The sequence below is a fragment of the Psammomys obesus genome, unplaced genomic scaffold (assembly GCF_907164565.1).
Source record: "Psammomys obesus unplaced genomic scaffold, mPsaObe1.curated_primary_1811, whole genome shotgun sequence".
Lineage (NCBI taxonomy): Eukaryota > Metazoa > Chordata > Mammalia > Rodentia > Muridae > Psammomys > Psammomys obesus.
Window position 1 is genome coordinate 50,774,093 of NW_026585504.1, and position 16,738 is coordinate 50,790,830.

Here is a 16,738-nt window from a genome sequence, read left to right on the forward strand (position 1 = left end):
CCCACTAAGGGGCAAGTGATCAAAGAGCAGGCCAATCAGATTATGTCAGAGGCAGTCCCTGTTCCCATTACTATGGAACCCACTTGGACACTGAACTGTCATGGGTGACATCTGTGCAGGGGTTCTAGGTTATCTTCATGCATGGTACTTGGTTGGAGTATGATTCTCTGGAAAGACCCCTGTGTTCAAATTTTGTGGTTCTGTTGCTCCCCTTATGGAGTTCCTGTCCTCTCCAGATCTTACTATTCCCACGTCTTTCATAAGATTCCCACATTCTTCCCAACAGTTGGCCTTAAGTCACAGCATCTGCTTTGATAGTCTGCAGGGCACAGCCTTTCAGAGGCCCTCTGTTGCAGGTTCCTAACTTGTTTCCTGTTTTCTTCTTTTTCTGATGTCCATTCTCTTTGCCTAACAGGATGGGGCTTGAGCATTTAAGTCATGGTCCTCTCTCTTGATTAGTTTCTTTAGATGTACAGATTTAGTAGGTTTATTCTATATTATATGTCTATATGAGTGAGTATATACCATGTGTGTCTTTCTGCTTCTGGGACAGCTCACTCAGGGTGATCCTTTTCAGGTCCCCCCATTTACCTGCAAATTTCATGATTTCCTTGTTTTTCATTGCCAAGTAATATTCCATTGTGTCGATGTAGCACAATTTCTGCATCCATTCTTCAGTTGAGGGACATCTGGGCTGTTTGCAGCTTCTGGCTATTACAAATAAAGCTGCTACAAACATGGTTGAGCAAATGTCTTTACTTTGTACTTGATCCTCTTTTGGATATATGCCTAGGAGTGGTATAGCTGAATCGTGAGGAAGCACTATTCTTAGTTGTCTGAGAAATCACCAGGTTGATTTCCAGAGTGATTGTACAAGGTTACATTCCCACCAGCAGTGGAGGAGGGTTCCCCTTTCTCCACATCCTATCCAGCATGTGTTGTCACTTGAGTTTTTGATCTTGGCCATTCTGATGAGTGTAAGGTGAACTCTCAGATTGTTTTGATTTGTATTTCCCTAATGGCTAATGAGGTTGAGCATTTCTTTAAGTGTTGCTCTGCCATTCGATATTCCTCTACAGAGAATTCTCTGTTTAGCTCTGTTCCCTATTTTTTAAGTGGATTACTTGTTTTGCTGCTTTTCAGCTTCTTTAGTTCTTTATATATACCGGATATTAGCTCTCTGTCAGATAAAGGGTTGGTGAAGATTCTTTCCCAATCTGTAGGCAGTAGTTTTGTTTTGAGGACAGTGTCCTTTGCTTTACAGAAGTTTTTCAGTTTCATGTGGTCCCATTTATTGATTGTTGCTTTTAGAGCCTGTGCTGTTGGTGTTCTCTTCAGGAAGTTGTCTCCTGTACCAATGAGTTCTAGGGTCTTCTCCACTTTTTCTTCTAACAGATTTAATATGTCTGGTTTTTTGTTGAGGTCTTTGATCCACTTGGACTTCAGTTTTGTGCAGGGTGACAAGTATGGATCTATTTTCATTTTTCTACATGTAGACATCCAGTTAGACCAGCACCATTTGTTGAAGATGCTATCTTTTTTTCCATTGAATGCTTTTGGCATCTTTGTCAAAGATCATGTGTCCATAAGTGTGTAGGTTCATTTCTGGGTCTTCTGTTCGGTTCCATTGATCCACCATTCTGTTTCTATGCCAGTACCATGCACTTTTTGTTACTATTGCTCTATAGTACAGCTTAAGATCAGAGATGGAGATACCTGCAGAAGATCTTTTATTGTAGAGGATTGTTTTAGCAACTCTGGGATTCTTGTTATTCCATATGAAGTTGAGAATTTTTCTTTCCAGGTCTGTAAAGAATTGTGTTGGCAATTTGATGGGAATTGCATTGAATCTGTAGATTGCTTTTGGTAAGATGGCCATTTTTACTATGTTAATCCTGCCAAGCCATGAGCATGGGAGATCTTTTCATCTTCTGATATCTTCTTCTAATTCTTTCTTCAGAGACTGGAAAATTTTTTCATACAAGTCTTTGACTTGCTTGGTTAGGGTTACACCTAGGTACTTTATGTCATTTGTGGCTATTGTGAAGGGTCTTGTTTCCCTATTTTCTTTCTTAGCCCTTTTGTCTTTTGTATACAGGAGGGATACTGTGTTTTGGAGTTAATTTTGTATCCAGCTACTTTGCTGAAGGTGTTTATAACCTGTAGGAGTTCCCTGGTAGGATTTTGGGGTCATTTAGGTATACTATCATACCATCTGCAAATAGTGATAATTTGACTTCTTCCTTTCCAATTTGTATCCCCTTGATCTCTTTCAACTGTCTTATTGCTCTAGCAAGGACTTCTAGAACTATGTTGAAGAGATATGGAGAGAGTGTTCTCTTAGGGCCTGCATGCTATTAGTCCAGGCCCTTCTGGCTTTCATAGTCTCTGTTGAGAAGTCAGGTTTTGATGGGTTTGTCATTATATGTTACTTTACCTTTTCCCCTTGCAGCTTTTATTAATTTTTATTTGTACTGTATAATTACGGTTTTGATTATTATGTGACGGGAGATTTTCTTTTCTGGTCTAATTTATTGGGTGTTCTGTAGGTCTCTTGTATTCTTATTGGCCTCTCCTTTAAGTTGGGGAAATTTTCTTCAATGTTTTTGTTGAAAATATTTTCTGGGCCCTGGTGCAGGGAATCTTCTTTTTCCTCTATTCCTATTATTCTTACGTTTTGTCTTTTTATGTTGTCTTGAATTTTTTGGATGGTCTGTGTCAGGAAGTTTTTAGATTTAACATTTTTTTAATAGATACATTGATTTCTTACATTGTATCCTCCACACCTGGGATTCTTTCTTCCATTTCTTGTAGTATATTGGTTATGCTAACCTCCGTAGTTCCTGTTTTCTACCCTAAGTTCTTTCTTTCCACAATTTCCTTCATTTGTGGGTTTTTTTTTTTAATTTTTTCCAATTCCATCTTCAGATCTTGAGCTGTTTGGTTGATTTCCTTTACCTATCTGACTGTATTTTTTTTTCCTTCAATTCTTTCAGCTGTTTGTTTGTACAATCCTCTTTAACTTTTATTTCTTTCAGTGATTTATATTTCCTCTCAAAAGGCCATAAACTGTTTGGCTGCAACTTCCTGTATTTCTTTACAGATGGCCATAATCTGTTTGATTTTCTCTTCCTCTAGGTCTTTATGCATTTCATTTGTTTCCTCTGTCATCCTCTTCATGAGCCTAATGAGCCTAGATGTTAGATCATCTTCTTGAATTTCAATTATGTTAGGGTGTCCAGGGCTACTTGTCCCTGGATAACTGGGCTCTGGAGATGCCATATTGCTCTCTCTTTTGTTGGTTGAGCTTTTATGCTGCCCTCTACGCATTGGGCTATCTTAGGTGTTGGGAGTTAGTTTCTGGTATTTCCTGGAATCCTGTGGTAGAGAGAATCCCCTTGGCAGGAAGATGGTTTTTCCTGAAGGAAGCCTTCTCAGTTTTTTGGGTATGGTCACTGTATGGTCGGTGTTTTCCAGGAGTTGCCACAGCTCACCTCAGGCATAAAGACCTGAGTGGTAACTGTGGTCCTTGTTAGTCTAGAGGGCTCTCCTCTCACCCGGAGAATTCCTGGAGACTGCTGCCCTGCTCCTGGGTTTCTTGCTGTAAATTTAGTGAGCTGCTGCTGTAACCTGTGTGTCCCGTCCTTTGGTCAGTTTTGTTAGGGATAACTGGTTCCCACTTGGAGCAGTATCTGGGGATTGATCTTAGGGATTCCGGGCTTTTGTAGGTCTGAGGTTGGGGCTCTGTGCCCCAGTACTTAAGCGGTAATCTGTGGTGGGTGAGCACTGTTCTCCTGGTAGCAGCAGTCTAGCTGGTGCACAGCAGGTCCCTGGGTTGGGCCATTATGCGGGACCTTTTCCAGGGATATACTGTGCGTCCCCTTAGCTTCGTTCCCTGTGGGGATTTCTCCCAACAGGAACTCCAAGTGTCTGGTGCCCTGCAGCGCACACTTCTGTCTGTGCGGAATAGCTGGTGCAGCGCAGGTCTCCGGGCTGGTGGTGCGTGCACCCGCTGGTCTGCGGGACCTTTTCCAGGGATATACTTGATGACCCAATTCGGTTCCTTGTTTCCTTCTTTCCCTGTGTGGTTTACTCCCGACAGGGACAACCAGTCTCTGTTTCCCTGGGGCGCACAGCTCTATCTGTGATGGAGAGCTGGGGGCACAGCAGGTCTCTGTGTTTGTGGCTGGAGCCCAGTTCAGTGATGGCAGCTTGCACCCGCAGGTCTGGGAGACCTTTTCCAGGAAAAGGAAAAGGTCAGTCCCATTTCCTTCCTTCCCTGTGGGTTTTTCTCACGACTGGGACTCCCAGTCTCTGGTGTTTTTGTGCCCACTGTTCAGCCTGGGAAGGTGATCAGGACATGCAGGCATGTGGCTCTGGTCTGGTGACCTAGTGGCTGCGCGACCCGGGATCTCTTCCCGGTTCTGGCTGGGTGACCGGAGAGTAGACCTGACTGATTCCCACACCGTGGGAGTTTTCTCTCACCTGAGAAACAAGATTGCTGTTGTTTTAGGGCCCAGAGTTCAGTCTCTTGGTCTCTGTATCGAAAATGTTGTCCTGCTCCTCAGAAGCAGTATTCACCTGCCACTGCCATCTTGTGTCTCCCTATTTCCCCACACTTGCTCCATGCCAAGCCATCCATTTCTTTCTACACTGCCAATGTGAGGTTACTGTGAGAAGCACTAATTTCCCCCCCCCCCATCCTTTTAGGAACATAATTCACCTAGAACTAAGGATACAGTGGCTGTCTTCTTTTTCATAGACTGCATACACCAACATCAAAACAATTAAATTAAAACACTAAGCTGGAAGGTAACTAAAATGCAGTGGGTTGGACATTTCATGGAAACCTCCTTTGCCTTGTACAATAATTTGAACTTATCATCCTTAGAGTGTTTGGATAGCGAAAAGAAGCACACCTTGGGAATGGGACTGCATCTATTCTGAGTCACTGCATCTGTTAAAGGACTTTTCTTTTTCCAGTAACTGGGCTGAAGGGTTTCTTGCTATGAACTTTTTTGCATAAAATGTCCATTTGATTAAATGAGGAGGTGATTGTATTTGTAGCTGACAGGGGTTAGGGTTTTGACATCTTGTTTGAGCTTTTCCCTCTTGTAGCAGTGGTAACAACAGCAATAATATCAAGTTTAGCAAATAAAAGGCCTTATAGTTTTCTGATTTTATGTTTATGTTTTTATTTACTTTTTGTTGGTAGGGACTGAACTCCATGTCTTGGTGTGTCCTGGACACTAGTCTTTAACTCTACTACTGAACTACATGCCCGGACTTAGGTCTTATGCTTAAAAATATTGGACTTGGGGAGTGGCATGCATGCAGAAAGGGGAGGGAGGGTGGGATCGGCAGGGGAGGAGGGAGGGGCTTATGGGGGGATACAAAATGAATAAAGTGTAATTAATAAAAAAATAAAAGATTTAAAAAAATATTAATATCAAATGTGTGTGTTTTAGTAAGCGATGTTTGACAGTATGATGATAATAAATACCAAATAATTACATGATAGTTTTTATTTTCTGGTTTTTAAATTTAACATTATTTTGTATTTTTAAAATTGTACGGGCTAAAGGGACCAGTGTGCTGCTACAAAGAATAAACAAATTTGACACTGATATGTAATTAACACTCAATCATTGCTCATTAACTTGTGATAATACTTCATAATATTGACTGTGGGTTTAATGATTGAAAAAGCTGCAGGGCCTGATTCTTTCTTATAATTACATTGGAGTTATTATGTCCACACTATTAACTGATTGGTGTTCAACCTGCTTTACAGTGCTTGATCAATTTAGGTATGAAGGATTTTTATTTTACACCAAATTCACAAGGGCTTTCTCCTTTAGTACCTGGGGGTTCTTGGACTATAAGAAAGAGCAAAGTAACACAGAGACATTTTATTTCCTGTGTATAGTCTGAAACTACAAAAGAAACACTTAGCTGCTCACTCTTCTGCTGAATACCCACATAAATCTCTCGGCTATGCCCTCCAGCAAATGTACTTGTCTCCTTTTGGGGTACTCTCAAATTTTCAATATTTGTGTTTAAAACATTTGCTTACCTTTCAAGGGTTTCTTATGCCATTCCATCACCTCACTCAAACTACAATGCTAGAGGGACGCCCAACGTCAGGCTTAACCAGCTATGGTTGGAGCAGAGTAAGAGCGAGGTGTAGGGAATGGAGAAAACTCAGTGCAAAGACCCTAAAAGCAGCAGTGAGAGATGCTAAACCGTGTTCATCTTTACTTTTTTATTCACCTGTGTGTTTGTGCAGATTTATTCACATATATGCCCGTGCACATGTGTGCAGGGGTGCTCACTCACCTGTGTGCACATTCTTAGAGTAACTAGAGGACAAACTATGTCTCATTCCTCAGGATGCTTTTCAACCTTTTTATATGGGAAAGAGTTTCTCACTTACAAAAAGTATTTGTGTACCCCAAACTGGGATTACACATCACTGCACCACATCTGGCTTTTTATTCAAATGAGATCTGGGGATAAAATTCAGGCTCCTATGCTTGCAGAGTAAGCACTTTACTGACTGAGGTAACTCCAAAGCGCTCCGGACATGTTTATTGTTTTAAAATCATGACTCACTGGTAATTCTAAGCAATGTTAATGATATAACACTCCACCGCCAAGTGCACAAATGGCCACACATGCACTAAAGTCACTGATAATTTTAAACAAAATAGAAATGACACTTAAATAAGTATGTTTTAACACTATGCCAACACTTAGGAACCATTATACCCTGGTGAAGAGGTAATATGAACAACTGCATATGCTCCATTCACTCTGTGATAAATCATGAATGTGTTTGTTTTAAGAGTGAGAATGAAGCTTCTCCCTTTCATCTGTGTGCTTTTCCACTGCCCTTTGTAATACATACATGGGCCTCAGCAAGAGAATCAAAAGAAATCAAGCCATTGCAAACCCTTCACAATTTTCAGTTTCTAACAAACAAGAGATAAATGTATGATGAATTCTGCATGAATATATTTCCTGCAAAGATTTTTGATTACTGGGATATTTTGAAATCACTAGAATTGATCCTGGAAAGAAGAGTTATGGACAGTGATATAATATTTGGAGTTTACTATGAAAATGATTTGCTCTACCAAGCTTGTCCTTGTGTTGAAAAAGCTTCCCAAACCTTTTGCATATCTATGAGTATTTAGTGAAAAGATCTTATTGAAAAATGAAAAAAGTCTTCTCCATGTAACAGAAGATAAATTTTTTTTCTTTTTTTTTTAAATCTTTTATTTTTTTTTATTAATTACACTTTATTCATTTTGTATCCCCCCATGAGCCCCTCCCTCCTCCCCTGCCGATCCCACCCTCCCTCCCCTTTCTGCATGCATGCCACTCCCCAAGTCCACTGATAGGGGAGGTCCTCCTCTTCTTTCTGATCTTAGTCTATCAGTTCTCATCAAAAGTGGCTGCATTGTCCTCTACTGTGGCCTGGTAAGGCTGCTCCCCCCTCAGGGGGCAGTGATCAACGAGCAGGCCAATCAGATTATGTCAGAGGCAGTCCCTCTTCCCATTACTATGGAAACCACTTGGACACTGAACTGCCATGGGCTACACCTGTGCAGGGGTTCCAGGTCATCTCCACAAATAGTCTTTGGTTGGAGTATGAGTCTCTGGGAAGTTCCCTGTGTTCAAATTATCTTGTTCTGTTGCTCTGCTTGTGGAGTTCCCGTTCCCTCCAGCTCTTACTATTTCCCACTTCTTACATAAAATTCCATTCACTCTGCCCATCAGTTGGCCATCAGGCTCAGCATCTGCTTTGACAGTCTATACTGCAGAAGCTTTCAGAGGCCCTCTGTGGCAGGTTTCAAGGTTGTTTCCTGTTTTCTTCTGGCTTTCAGAGGCCCTCTGTAGCGGGTTCCGAGGTTGTTTCCTATTTTCGTTTTCTTCTGATGTACATCCTCTTTGCCTTTCAGGATGGGGATTGAACATTTTAGTTAGGGTCCTCTCTTTTGCTTAGTTTGTTTAGATGTACAGCTTTTAGTGGGTTTATTCGATATTGTATGTTTATATGAGTGAGTATATACCGTGAGTGTCTTTTTGCTTCTGGGTCAACTCACTCAGGATGATCCTTTCCAGGTCCCACCATTTACCTGCAAATTTCATGATTTCCTTATTTTTCATTGCTGAGTAATACTCCATTGTATAGATGTACCACAGTTTCTGCATCCATTCTTCAGTTGAGGGGCATCTGGGTTGTTTCCAGCTTCTGGCTATTACAAATAAAGCTGCTACAAACATGGTTGAACAAAAACCAGACACATTAAATCGGCTAGAAAAAAAAGTGGGGAATACCCTAGAACTCATTGGTACAGGAGAAAACTTCCTGAACAGAACACCAACAGCACAGGCTCTAAGAGCAACAATCAATAAATGGGACCTCATGAAATTGAAAAGCTTCTGTAAAGCAAAGGACACCGTCATCAAAACAAAGCGACTGCCTACAGATTGGGAAAGAATCATCACCAACCCTCTATCTGACAGAGGACTCATATCCAATATATATAAAGAACTAAACAAGCTGAAAAGCAACAAACCAAGTAATCCACTTAAAAAATGGGGAACAGAGCTAAAGAGAGAATTCTCTGCAGAGGAATATCGAATGGCAGAGAAGCACTTAAAGAAATGCTCAACCTCATTAGCCATTAGGGAAATGCAAATCAAAACAACCTGAGATTTCACCTTACACCCATCAGAATGGCCAAGATGAAAATCTCAAGGGACAACACATGCTGGAGAGGTTGTGGAGAACGGGGAACCCTTCTCCACTGCTGGTGGGAATGTAAACTGGTACAACCACTCTGGAAATCAATCTGGCGCTTTCTCAGACAACTAGGAATAGCGCTTCCTCAAGATCCAGCCATACCACTCCTAGGCATATACCCAAAAGAGGCGCAAGTACACAACAGAAGATAAATTTAATAATACAATTTGTAGTCTCCTTTGAACATGGACAAATACAAGAAATCTACTTTAGTGAAATCACTGACAACTTTGCAGAAATAGAAATGTATATTTCTATATACATTCAGTTAGACCAGTACCATATGTTGAAGATGCTATCTTTTCTCCATTGTGTTGTTTTGGCTTCTTTGTCAAAAATCAAGTACTTGTAAGTATGTGGGTTTATTTCTAGGCCTTCTATTTAATTCCATTGATCCACTGATCCACTATTCTGTTCCTATATCGTTACCATGCAATTTTTATTACTGTTGTTCTATAGTACAGCATAAGGTCAGGGATGGAGATACCTCGAGAAGATCTGTTATTGTACAAGATTGTTTTAGCAATTCTGTTTTTTTTTTTTTTTTTTTTTTTTTTTTTTGCTTTTCCATATGAAGTTGAGTATTGTTCTTTCAAGTTCTGTAAAGAATTGTGTTGGTTTTCTGATGGGAATTACACTAAATCTGTAGATTGCTTTTGTTAGGATGGATGTAAATAGATCCATATTTATCAGCCTGCACAAAACTAAAGTCCAAGTGGATCAAAGACCTCAGCATAAAACCAGACACACTAAACCTGTTAGAAGAAAAAGTAGGAAAGAGCCTTGAAATCATTGGCACAGGAGACAACTTCATGAAGAGAACAGCAACAGCACAGGCTCTAAGATCAACATTCAATAAATGGGACCTTATGAAACTGAAAAGCTCTGTAAAGCAAAGGACACTGTTGTCAGAACAAAAGGACAGCCTACAGACTGGGAAAGGATCTTCATAAACTGTATATCTGACAGAGGGGAAATATCCAGAATATATAAAGAACTTAAGAAGTTAAACACCAACAAACCAAGTAATCCAATTTAAAAAAAAATGAGGTACAGAGCTAAACAGATAATTCTCAATAGAGGAATGTTGAATGGCAGAGGAACACTTAAAAGAAATGTTCAACATCCTTAGTCATCAGGGAGATACAAATCAAAACAACCCTGAGGTTTCACCTTACAACCATTAGAATGGCTAAGAGCAAAAACTCAAGTGACAACACATGCTGGAGAGGATGTGGAGAAAAGGGAACTGTCCTCCATTGCTAGTGGGAATGTTAACTTGTACAACCACTTGGAAATTGATCTGGTGCTTTCTCAGGAAATTGGGAATACTGCTACGTCAAGATCCAGATATATCACTCCTAGGCATATACCCAAAATATGCTCAATTGTACAACAAAGACATTTGCTCAACCACATGTTTAGCAGCTCTATTTGTAATAACTAGAAGCTGGAAATAAACCTACATGCCTTTCAACAGAATAATGGATACAGAATTTGTGATATATTTATGGAGTACTACTCAGCTATTAAAAACAAAAAAGAGGAAATCGTGAAAATTTCACGAAAATGGTGGGAACTAGAAAAGATCATCTTGAGTAAGGTAACACAGAAAGACACACATGGTATGTACTCACTCATATTTGGATATTAGTGTGTGTGTGTGTGTGTGTGTGTGTGTGTGTGTGTGTGTGTTACCTGGTCATGATTTGCTCATGCATGCCAGAGGTTGAAGTTCAAGTGCCTCATAAATTACTTTTTCCTTCATATTTTTGGAATAAAGTCTCTTGCTGAACCTGGAACTCACTAGTTTGTTAGGTGAGTCCCAGTACTCCGACTGTCTGTGCTTCCTCTGCCATGGGAATTCCTGGCTATGTTATGTGGATTCTTGGGAACTGAACTCAGGTCTTCATGCTTGCATACAAGAGCTTTCATGGTTGAGCTGTCTTTCCAGCTCATAAAAAAAAAAAAAAAAAAAAAAAAACAAACAACAACAACAACAATAAAACATCTGAAGCATAAGTGCAGCAGTGAAGTGGATCCTGAATATGAAAAGAATGGTTAATAGAAATCATCCCTGCTTCCCCATAGAGTGTAATGTTGGCAGCTTAAATGGCAGGTAAGAAATAACTATGCCTTAATAAAGAATGGAGCCTGCACTAGGTATGTAAGGCTACTTTTGGGATGCACATATTCTGAAACCACAACAAATACTGATAGAGCAAAACAAATCACATTAGCAGAGATTTTACAGCCAGTAATGTCTTACTGATAGCCAGTGATATTTGCTTGACATTCAAGACCTTTACTGGTGGCTGGTGGCAGAGATGAAGTGAAACCTTGCTCTGTGGAGCACTGACATTGAATTCATAAATGACAGGCACTTACAGCTCATTTCAAGTCGGATGAAGTCTTTAATGCCAAGGTTTTCTAGAAAAACTCCAGACAAAGCGGTGGTTTTAAAAAAGAAGGAAATGTCAGCGCTGAATTCTGCGTGGAAGGTTGGGAAGTGGAGGTAAGAAGCTTCCGTAGAAAACGAGACAGCATTCCAGAAGTGTCCTGTGAAGCAGAGAGTTCTTAATCACGGCTTGTTTGTTTTCAATGAGGAATGAAAAAGCAATGGGTTTGTGGGTAATTTTCAAGACTAGGAGGACACTGAAGGTAAGAGAGATAAGGGAATGCAAAAATCTTGTGCTCATGCAATTCAGAGGAGGGCTTAAAGAGTGTGTGAGGACTGTGTGAGGTTGGAGATGTTGTACTCACGGTCACCATAGCAACGTAAAGGGCCAATTCTCCAAGCTGCTTCTGAGTTTGATCTGTTGGTATCAGTTATAATTATCTGAGTTACAGGCAAATGATCTTTGAAGGAAAGAATGCCAGTAACGTTTTTCCTGCAAAACATAATTTTAAGGGAGGAACAAAAGAAGGATAAAATGTTGATTATCTAAGGATTCTGTGCCAAGACCCCTCTTTGCAAAGTGACTTGGATTGAATGTAGCCTGGCCAGGGCTGGAAGGAACATAACAGAAGGTCTTTCACAGGGCCTGTGTGGATAGCTGGAATACCAATTAGAGAACCCATGGCCTGCTTCCAAACACCACTGGATTTTATATCTTCCTTAACTGAGCTTGCAGAAGCACAGGTAGTTTAGAAAGATGACAGTGATGATTGTAGCCAAGAGGACCTGAATGCTTATTGCAATGTGCTGTCTCTGACTTGGACACTGTTGCCTCCCTCAGGATCTCATTTCCCTTGCAGTACTGGCTTATCTTGCCTTAGTAAAAGAGAAGGCACTTAGTCCTGCTGGGAACTGATATGCCAGGGTGGGTTGGAACCCATGGGAAAGGGAAAGGGAGTATGGAGGAATTGGTTGTGAGGGTGGGACTAGAAGGAGAGGAGGGAGTGAGGTTGTGATTGGGATATAAAATGAACAAATAAATAAATTAATGAAGAATAAATGTAATACAAAATGGAAAATAAACAAACAAACAAAAAACCCACCACTTCACTTTCCTATTAAAGATTTTTTTTTTCCCCCCTGAGGAGCTAACTTGAAAACAGACATCACAAATCCCTCTCAAAAGTCACTCACAGGAATTGGCTGAACCACCTGCCAACAGGTTTTAATCAGGTTTCAATGTTTTGTTTTTTTAATCACATTTTAAGTTGTGTTAAAATTTTTATAGTTAATTGATTGCTGTTTCCTTTGTTCTTTAGAAAGAACTTGGTGGTTAATGGCTCTGGTTTTCTTCTTGTTAGTTATGCAAATAAGGAATTACTAGTTTTGTTTTGATAGAAAAAAAATCAGAGAAAGCCAATGTTCACTCCTTTTTTAAAGTTGTCTTTCAGAATCAAGGTGAAGATGGTACCACTTGGCAGAGCATAAAATTTGGAAGTAAAAACCTGGCATTGTGGAGCTCTGGTGATAGCTCAGTCAGGCTCATATGCTTGGTCTTTGAGCATGGATATCTGATTCTGGATCTTCTGAACCTACAGAAAAACACCTGCCCTTGTGACACTCACTTATACTCATACACCTTGGTGGCCTGGAGACAGGCAGATCCCTGGGGCCTGCTGGCCAGCAAACCTTACTGAATTGGTAAGATCCAGGCCAATGGGAAGTCTCATCTCAAAAAATTAGATGTACTTTACAGTATCCAAGGAGCAACAACAGCAGCTGACTTCTGGCTTCTACATTTACACTCATTCATGCTCTGCGCAAATAAAAATGTGCATATAATTAACCCATACACACAACCAGGAAGAACTAAAAAGAGTAGTGTAGATGTTCTCCAAGTACATAGTATTCATGAATGACATTTTCAAAAAATAAATAAAAACAGTGTTTAAAAATAATAATACAAATTCAATTAAAATGAACAAATTGCCATTGACCGTGTAAATACTTCCAGGTAGAAATATACTATGGACAAGCATAATCTTTGCACACACAATTTTTCTGTGAGGTGTATATGTACCACTGTGCTGATTTACTAATTTTGACACTTCCTCAGAAGCACTGAGGAGTTTCATAGCATCAAAGGATGGAAAGGGCGGGTACGAAGTCACCATCTTGCTTTCCCCAGCATGTGTCTCTTGTGCTTGAGGACACACTTTAGAGCTAACAGTGTCTAGCTGTGTACTGTGGGTGAGTCCTTTCTGAGACATTTCATGTGTTGGATGCATATCTGAATATAAACTTGAAGAGGATTAAATGGGATTTGCAGCTGTTGGACATAGTGTCTGGTGTGTGTTAAATGGCCAAAACTAGGCACTCTGACATTTACTTTGATTTTCTTCTTTGTTCTGAACTACTCAGAGCTCTCAAGCAAGACAACTTATTTCATAGGCATCCAGCTATGCTCCATGATTGTAGAGTTCTTGCTACATAGCACTTGCAGAAAATTAAATATTAAGAGTTAGAATCCAGCTCATGAGATTTGGAGAAAGACACGCAATAATTTATCTAGGTTATAAATATGTCAAATATTCACCAGAGCTCTACCCCTACACCCCTGTTCAAAAATACAAAAATATACATATTATAATGTCCGTAATTTGAGTTGCCTGTGTTTAGAAGCCATTTGAATGAAAGGGCTTTGTGTCAGCTAAAAAGCACAGTTATGCATGTTGCACATACAGAATAAATTCACATTTTTATCCCAATTTATTCACAAGTAGAGATTTCAAAGAAGAGACTAAACACCTGCACTAGAGATAAAACTCCCCTATTAGTACTTAGGCAGTCTGCTTCTGGGTTGCCTAGCAACCTATGATGTCATCATGTGTTGTCCCCCGCCAGGTAGCCACACCTCCCAGGTGTGGGGTTACATTGCTCCTTATAAGGACCAACCTGCCACTTTGTCTCTTTCTTGCCCTCTTGCCCTCTCTTGCCCTCTCATTTCTTGCCCTTTCCCCTTTCTGTTGGGGTGGCCACCTTTCTTCCCCCATCATGTCTCGCTCTCTCTTTCTCTCTCTAATAAACCTCTTTCATACAATATCTACTGTGCACATCATCATTTCATTGGCCCTTACATCCCCTATGAAGGAACCATGATATGCTATGTTGTTTTTTCTCCATTTTTATTGCAAATCCTAGTTCTGAATTTTGTCCACTAATGCTGACTTGTGCCTCCCTTGGAAATCATGACATCTTGTCTACATCCATTTGATGCCCTTGAATTAGCCAATAGCATATGTTAAAAACCATGCTAAGTATAAAAAAGCTCTTCCAAAAGAAGTAGGAGAATTCAAATTTAGTATGATCATGCAACTCACATTGTCAGGAATGATTTTTATGTAGAGAATTTAAACAATACAAATAGTCCAGGATCACTTCACAGGGAATAATGTTTTCCATGGTGAACTGGGTCTTCTTACATCAATTAATAATCAAGACAATCCCCCACCAGAACTACCTGATGGAATCCTCAATTAAAACGCTTCCCTGTAATTCTAGGTTATAGAAAGGTGATGTCTATCACTTACAACCACATTGCTGCATACAATTGGTTTATACCAGTGAATAAAGATGTACCTCAAGTCATCTGCATCTAGGAAAAGTTTGAGTCAGAATTGTGTAGAATTGTGTATCATGCAACATATTAGTTTTGTTATTTAATCTCCTTGTTCCCTGACTGACGCTGATGATATGCACAGAGGCGTTTACTCCAAGCACTGCTGGTCGTTTTTGTTTTCACATTTAAGCTTTGTTCAGGAAGTGGCAATTCTAAAAACGTTTTTCTCTCAGGTACAGTATGTAAAATCAAATGACCAGGATGTGATCCCAAGCATTAATTTCCAGTTATTAGCATATTAGTTTGGGAACATGCTCCTTGATACCCAATGGCAGAGAACAGCTACTCCTGGCTGGAACCTGGCACGTCACCATGTGGGCACCATCTTCTCTAGACATGGTTGCACTCATGGCGACAGCCCGGGTCCTTGATCTGTCCTTGATCAGTCTCTGGCTGACTGTCCCCATTCTATTCATGCAAGCTTTCCCCCCAAACAACACAATTCAATTTATTGGGCTTTAGCTTGCTAATTTGCCATCATTTTGAGAGTGACTCCTTAACATTACACCTCAGTCACCTTGACAGATGCTGTGGGAGACCACAGCCTCCTTGGTTACACACTCACAGCTCTTTTGCTTTATTCGTACACAGCAGGTTCATCCACTGCATAGTAAATTCATCAGAAGTCCCACTTAGGGATATTTCATACTTTTCAGAAATATATCTTTACTGCAGAATTTGATAGTTGAAGGAAATTTTATTTTGCTGCCACAGTATTTCTTTCTTAACATTCATCCTTTTATTTCACATATATATTTATTGATTATTTTCATAAACATAAATTTAATATACAAACCAATGTTGTCTTTCATAATTGATTGAGGACTTTGTAGTATTACAGAAATTGATAATATAAATTACCACATACTTTTCCAAAATTGACTACATGCCACATCTGATAGATGTGAAGACTATTTGCTAACTCAGCTAGCAATCTCCATAGATATTTCACCTTTCTCTATTAAAAAATAAATAAAATCAGGACCTGAAGTTTAGAGAGGCTAAATGATTTACATTACATAGTTAACAAATGATAAATGAAGAATTTGATTATTCTGTTCCATAATAACATTTTAGTTAAGGATATATTACAGTTAGCATTTAGACTACGACAGTGCTGCCAGAAACCAATCAACCAACCAAACAAAATAAGAACAACTTCATGTTCTAATTACATGATCAGCTCACAATATCAGTGCTGTAGATGTGCAAAGGAGATAGCATGAGCTCTTCTTGTTCATAATGAGAATTCTGTACTTTAAACACACAGTCATTGGGATTCTGTGAAGTCAGCTATATGTTTTTTCATGGGCTGTGGAAGCACAAGAAAAATGAGGTGACATCAGGAATTGAGAGTAGTAGACATGAGAATTGAGGAGGAGTCAACCACATCAGATCTGTCCTAAGCCCCACCTAGTCATGGGCTCCAGAAAATTCTTAGCAAGAACAGTCTGCCAAGAATCTCTCTGGGTGCAGCTGTGTGAAACTTTGAGGAGCACTGACTACCTCTCCTCCCTTTACTACACTAGTTATCTCTCTTGTTGCTGTGGTAAAGGTTTATTTTGGCTCATGGTTCAAGAACCCTATTTATTATGGTGTCAGGAGCTTGTGGCAACTGGTCACAGTGAGCTCAGGATGCAAAGCTATGAATGATTGTTCCCATTTCCTTTTTTCCTTTTTACTCACCTTGGAATCCTGGGACATGGAATAGTCTTTGCACCTCAGTTAACTTAATGATAAGCATCTTCTTGGAGACTCCACATCCTCTTATGATGATTATCCACACTGACCATCATATACCTATGCTATTCTCTCAAAGAGCAGATAATTTTCTACATGCTCTGTG

At 39.9% G+C, this 16,738-nt stretch overlaps 1 protein-coding gene across 2 annotated transcripts in view; it reads right to left on the bottom strand.

The window, feature by feature from the left end:
* The window catches only part of LOC129672149 (contactin-associated protein like 5-1), a 784,596-nt gene that overhangs the window by 138,946 nt on the left and 628,912 nt on the right, over nucleotides 1–16,738 (bottom strand). For both annotated transcript variants that reach the window (XM_055601442.1, XM_055601432.1), the window contains exons 15-16: nucleotides 11,579–11,706; nucleotides 11,204–11,374 (exon numbers count right to left, since the gene is read on the bottom strand). In XM_055601442.1, coding sequence (XP_055457417.1) covers nucleotides 11,204–11,374; nucleotides 11,579–11,706 — 299 coding nt within the window. The remainder of the gene's footprint in view (nucleotides 1–11,203; nucleotides 11,375–11,578; nucleotides 11,707–16,738) is intronic.